Source organism: Propithecus coquereli, unplaced genomic scaffold, assembly GCF_000956105.1.
Source record: "Propithecus coquereli isolate 6110/MARCELLA unplaced genomic scaffold, Pcoq_1.0 Scaffold117, whole genome shotgun sequence".
Lineage (NCBI taxonomy): Eukaryota > Metazoa > Chordata > Mammalia > Primates > Indriidae > Propithecus > Propithecus coquereli.
This window is the reverse complement of record NW_012135747.1, coordinates 1278925-1284391: the sequence shown is the minus strand read 5'-3', so window position 1 is coordinate 1284391 and position 5467 is coordinate 1278925. Positions and strand designations below refer to the sequence as shown.

The following is a 5467-nucleotide window of genomic DNA, read 5'->3' as shown; positions in this document are numbered from 1 at the left end:
GCTCTTGACTGAGCCGACATGGGCGATTCTCTTAACTTCCAAGTTCTCTTCCAGTCTGAAAAATTCTATTACTGTTTGCAATTGCAGACACAAAACTCTTGAGAAACACCATTTGTAAGCAGATAATTCATCATGCAAATTGAGAACATTCCTTCGTTCCTCCCTCCCTCCTTCTTTCCTCCTTCCCTTCTTTCCTCTTTCCCTTCTTTCCTTCTTTCCTTCCTTCCTTCCTTCTTTCCTTCCTTCCTTCCTTCCTTCTGAGACTGGGGTCTCTTTATGTTGCCTGGGCTGGCCTTGGACTCCTGGGCTCAAGGGATCCACCTGTCCCAGCCTCCCGAGTAGCTGGGGCTACAGACACACACACCACCACACCTGGCTGAAAACCGTTTTTCTAAACCGAAATTAAGTTCCTGAGAGAGTCTTTAAGGTTACACCGTGTTAGTTCTGTTTAGTGGACCTAGCAAAGCATACATTCTGCACATATAATATACCAGGTATTTTCATATATTACCAGGCAAGGAGGTGATATTTTCACTTTACAGATGAGCAAACTGAGGCTCAGAGAGGATAAATGACTTGTTGAATGTCTCATGAATCCGAGTGCTCTAACTCCTCAGCAATTGCTCTTTCTGCTGCTATATATATTGCTTCAAACTGCTCAGAATAGTTGTTTACATTATTAGGAGAGGCCTCACGAGCGATGTTAAAAGAATTGGGGTGATTCAGCTGAGACAAGAGAGGGCCATGGAGGATGCGTTGTAGGCATGAAATGTCCGCAGCTCAGTTCCACATCTGAGCGCCTCCTTCATTTGGACTGGATCTGAAATCTTCCCCCAGGGTGTCCTGATTTCGTGGACGAAGAAGTTTAAGGCCCGAGGAGTCCAAGACACAGATGTAGTGAGCCGCCTGACCAACGCCATGAAAAAACACAAGGTGAGGAATTCGCCCCGGTGTGGGAGGCTCTTCCAGTCCTAGCCCCTTTCTCTTGCGGGGTTCTATACTGTGCCTGTCTGGAAGGAGACTCGGAGAAGGTGCAGTTCTTAGAGGAGGTCACACTATAGTACAGATGTGGCCAGTTCGGATAAACCCACCAGTAGCCTTGCTATGTGGGGTTTGAACCAATCACAGTTCAAAGGTGGCCTGGCACATCCCTGAGCCTCCTTATGCCGTGGATAAGCCCCCACCCTCCTCTCTGAGGCTGAAAAGATCACTTTCCTTCCAGTCTGTTCTCTATTCATTGAATATCTCTATTCACTGAATGTATTTTGTAACAATTTAACTGCAAAAGCAAGACCTGCTCCTTGCTGAGCTGAAAAGTTCACAAATAAACCCAAATTGCATGTTACCCCAACAGTAGGAGGCATATTTTGCTGCCTATCCGTCAAGTCTTTTTTCTCTTTAAAGCTGGGATCATATTCTTCTGTAGCCTGCATTTTTCTCTTATTGTTTTCATCTTACTTTTTATTTTTTTAAGAGATGGGATCTTGCTATGTTGCCCAGGCTGGAGTGCAGTGGCTATTCACAGGCATGATCACAGCTCACTGCAACCTGGCACTACAGGGCTCAAGTGATCCTCCAGCCTCAGCCTCCTGACTGGCTGGGACCACAGGTGTGCACCACCAGTCTTGCTCTCATTTTACTTTAAAATGTTCCTCCAAACCTGGTGGGATTTTGGCGCAATAACCCAAGCTGACTTGGCAGAACAGGAAGCCCAGAGAGGAAGTCGTGGTGCTGCACACAGTGAGGACTTGGCTTGAGGCTGCACCTGCTGGCTAACATGTCCCGGTAGGTGAAGACTTTGGACGTTTCTTCGGGAAATGCCATTGCTCCCAGAATAAACATAATTTCCTCAGTGTCATCTCAGGGTCCCTCAAGCAAGGCCTGAAAGCTGGGTGCTGTGGCATGTGCCTGTAGTCCCTGCTACTCAGGAGGCTGAGGCAGGAGGATCGCTTGAGCCCCCGGGAGTGCAAGGCTGCAGAGAGATATGATGCCACCACTGTACTCCAGCCTGGGGATAGAGAAACACCCCATCTCTTAAATGAATAAATAATAAAAATTTGTAAGAACCAAAGCATGAAAGGCTAGGGGGCCTGGTGCTCTGCCTCGCATCTCCCACAAAGCAAGAGCACGGGCTCTCCTCTTCTGCTCCCAGTGGCTCTTTCTCTGCACTAGCCCCTGAACCCCGAAAAGGCCTCGTTCCTCCCAGGCAGGCGGTACCTGGTCTCAACCAGTCTCCTTTACTGCTCTCGCCTCCTCTGGGGGCAAGATGCAGGGAAACTCCTCCCTCCCACCCACTGATGCCCTCTGGCCTTGTGTTCCGCAGGACATGGATGTGGACATCCTGGCCTTGGTCAATGACACGGTGGGGACCATGATGACATGTGCCTATGACGATCCCTACTGTGAAGTTGGTGTCATCATTGGTAACTCGACTGGACTTGTTTTTGAGGGGCGCGGGAAAGGGGCTGATTGGGGGCTTGGTTTCTGCGAACTCTCAGTAATTCTCAGGAAGGGCGCTGACACTATTTAGGAGAAGCCACGTAGAGAGATGGAAAATGGATACACTCGTTCCTTCATTCGTTCGTTTAGCGTAGAGCGTGTTTACTGAGCACCTGTTGTGTGCCGGGGCCTGTGCCGGGCACCGTGATCACAGGGGTGAGTTCCTGTGCTCCTGGAGCTGTCAGTGGGGAGAGGGGAGAGGCCAAAAAGGCCTAAACTGAAAAGATAATTCTGGGCGGCAGTTAGTGAAATAAAGAAAACAAAGCAGGGTGATATGACTGAGAGTGAGGCCAGGCGGTCGGGGGACAGCAGGGACCTCAGTGAGGGAACACGAAGTGGAGGGAGTCCCTGCGAGGGAAAGAGGAAACTGATAGCCTCTGAGATGGGAGGGAGTCGGGGTGGTGCTCAGGGAACCCGGGAAGGCTGGACGGTGGCGGACTCAAGTGAGCGCAGGCTGAGGGTAGTAGGTGATGCACGTGAGAGAGCGGGACTGGGCTGATCGCACGGGATGTGGGACACAGTCCCTGTAAGGTCACCAGCTTGTGCCCCAAGGGAGACACGAAGGCGTTGGAGGATTTTGGGTGGGGGATGGATAAGTGGATATGCATTTTTAAGAAACCCACTTTGGCTGCCCTGTGGAGCATTTTGTTATTGGGGACAGGAGAGGACCATCAGGTGAGACAATGGAGGCCGGGACCAGGGAGGTTGGGGGCAGCAGGGTGCCCAGTGGGTGGTCGAGGCACTGCTGGAGGGGCCCATGGGAAGACAGTTTGGGGTACAATAAAGCCAGATTGCTCTGACTTACAGCTCATTATTTCTTTTTTTTTTTTGGTGGAGATGCCGGGGATACAGCTCATTTTTGAATATCGCTTCCCCTTTTCTCATTCCTTTAGCACTACTGGGAGAAGTTTTCCGAATTGCTTTTTCTTAATTTCCAACAGCACCCTCCTCCCCACAACTTTCCCAAAGGGCAGGGCTTGCAACCTGAGGGGCTTCATCTGCCTCCTCGTTTCCAGGAGCCCCACCCCTCAGAATGGGACGGGTGCCTGCCGGCCACGGCATCAGCGGCTGTCCCCAGCGTCTGTCCCTGTGACTGCGTCTGGGAACCCACAGATTGTGCGCCGGCCCTCAACAGCGCCGTACTTGCCTGAGAGAAGCCTTTTTCCAAATATTATTATACAATATATATTATTATATATTACCAAATATTATTATAAATTCTGCCTTTTGCCATTTCTCGTTTTTCACGTTGGCATTTAAAATACTCAGACCAGAGTATCAGCCAGGAGATGATGCTCAAAAAAAAATTTTTTTTTAAACAGGCTTTATTGAGGCATAAAAATCATCTTGTGTTAGGTGTACAATTCAATGATTTTTAGTAAATTTACAGTTTCGTAACTATTGCCACAATCCAATTTTAGAACATTTTCATCATCCCAAAAGATTCCAGAAAGACTGTGCCCATTTGCAGCCGTTCCCCGCTACTCAAGCTTTTGAGGCATTGCCTTGGAGCGATGCGTTTGAGTTCTGGGATGTTGCTGTCCCAGGTAGAAGCTAATCACTGTCAAAGATAAGGATGTAGCTTATGCTAGGAATTATTTCTGGCAGCCATAAGTAAAGAATATTTTTAGTATCAAACAGAGGAAGCTAAGTAGCTTAGGGAAAGAATTTAAAAAATTACTACTCTGTTTTTTTTTTTTTTTTTAATTTACAAGGTTAGCTTAATTTCTCCTCCTCTTGTGAGTGTGCTCTGTCAGCTTTCATACATATTCATCGGGGACTTCTTCACAATTGACTCCATTCATAACAGCAAGCCATTAACACCCTGAGAAGTACAGACTTGACATGTCGGCTTTATTCCTCGTGAACTTGGGGCTTGCCAAAGCTGCTTCCCTCGGGGAGAACCGGCCCCCCCGGAGTGAGTCAAAAGCACTCTGTGGTCCATTCAGGAGGACTCCCGGGCAGTCAAGAGTTCTCTGTCTGTGCCCAGCCCGGAGCCGGCTCTCTTTGCATATTCTCCCCCATCCCTCTTTCAGGAACTGGCACCAACGCGTGCTACATGGAGGACATGAGCAACATCGACCTGGTGGAAGGTGACGAGGGGCGGATGTGCATCAACACGGAGTGGGGGGCCTTCGGAGACGACGGGTCCCTGGAAGACATCCGCACCGAGTTCGACAGGGAGCTGGACCTGGGCTCGCTGAACCCCGGGAAGCAACTGTGAGTGCGCCCTCGCCACACCGTCACTCAGGCGCCCCCTCTGCCCGGGAGGTGCTCTAGTGGTGACTAGTTGCCCATCGCGATGCGTTTGCAAGGCAAGGCTTGTATTGCAGCCTCGTTTGACAAATGAGGGAATCGAAGCCAAGGACGCTGAGTGATTTCTCCCAGGTCAGAACCCTAATTCTAATTCGGTCAGTATATCTGGAGCTCGTGTGTGCACACAAGGCACTGGAGATGAGGCTGTGAACCAAGTGACACGGGTCCTGCCCTCTTGGAGCACTCAGACAAGTGGCCGCAGAACAAACCGGGGCAGCGAGGAGGCAGAACTCCGCTGAAGTCCTCAGGTTTGCGTTTCCATGGCTCCCAGGCCATGCCCGCTTTCTCTGAGCCCTTGTCACATGGCAGGTGGTGGCCCTGGCAGGGCCTTCCCTCCCTGCGATCTGTCCACATGCCTGCGGTCCACTGCCAGCTCTTACCCATACGCACCTGCAGTCTGATGACATCTAGACGTTGGCCTCCACACTGTCTGCCAGCCGAGCTCTCTGAAGGCTACGCCGTTGGTTTTCCTTTCCTTTCTACACACGGTGTCTTACACATTATTGCAGCTCATTAAGTGTTCATCATATTTAAAATTTTTTAAAAATTTTTTTAAAAAGGCCGGGCGCAGTGGCTCATGCCTGTAATCCTAGCTCTCTGGGAGGCCGAGGCGGGTGGATTGTTTGAGCTCAGGAGTTTGAAACCAGCCTCA

The 5467-nt window shown here is 50.1% G+C and overlaps 1 protein-coding gene across 1 annotated transcript in view; it reads left to right on the top strand.

Moving 5' to 3' along the window:
- HKDC1 (hexokinase domain containing 1) overlaps window positions 1-5467 on the top strand; it is a 47316-nt gene that overhangs the window by 14484 nt on the left and 27365 nt on the right. Inside the window, exons 5-7 of the mRNA XM_012658468.1 lie at window positions 838-933; window positions 2324-2423; window positions 4536-4719. Coding sequence (XP_012513922.1) covers window positions 838-933; window positions 2324-2423; window positions 4536-4719 — 380 coding nt within the window. The remainder of the gene's footprint in view (window positions 1-837; window positions 934-2323; window positions 2424-4535; window positions 4720-5467) is intronic.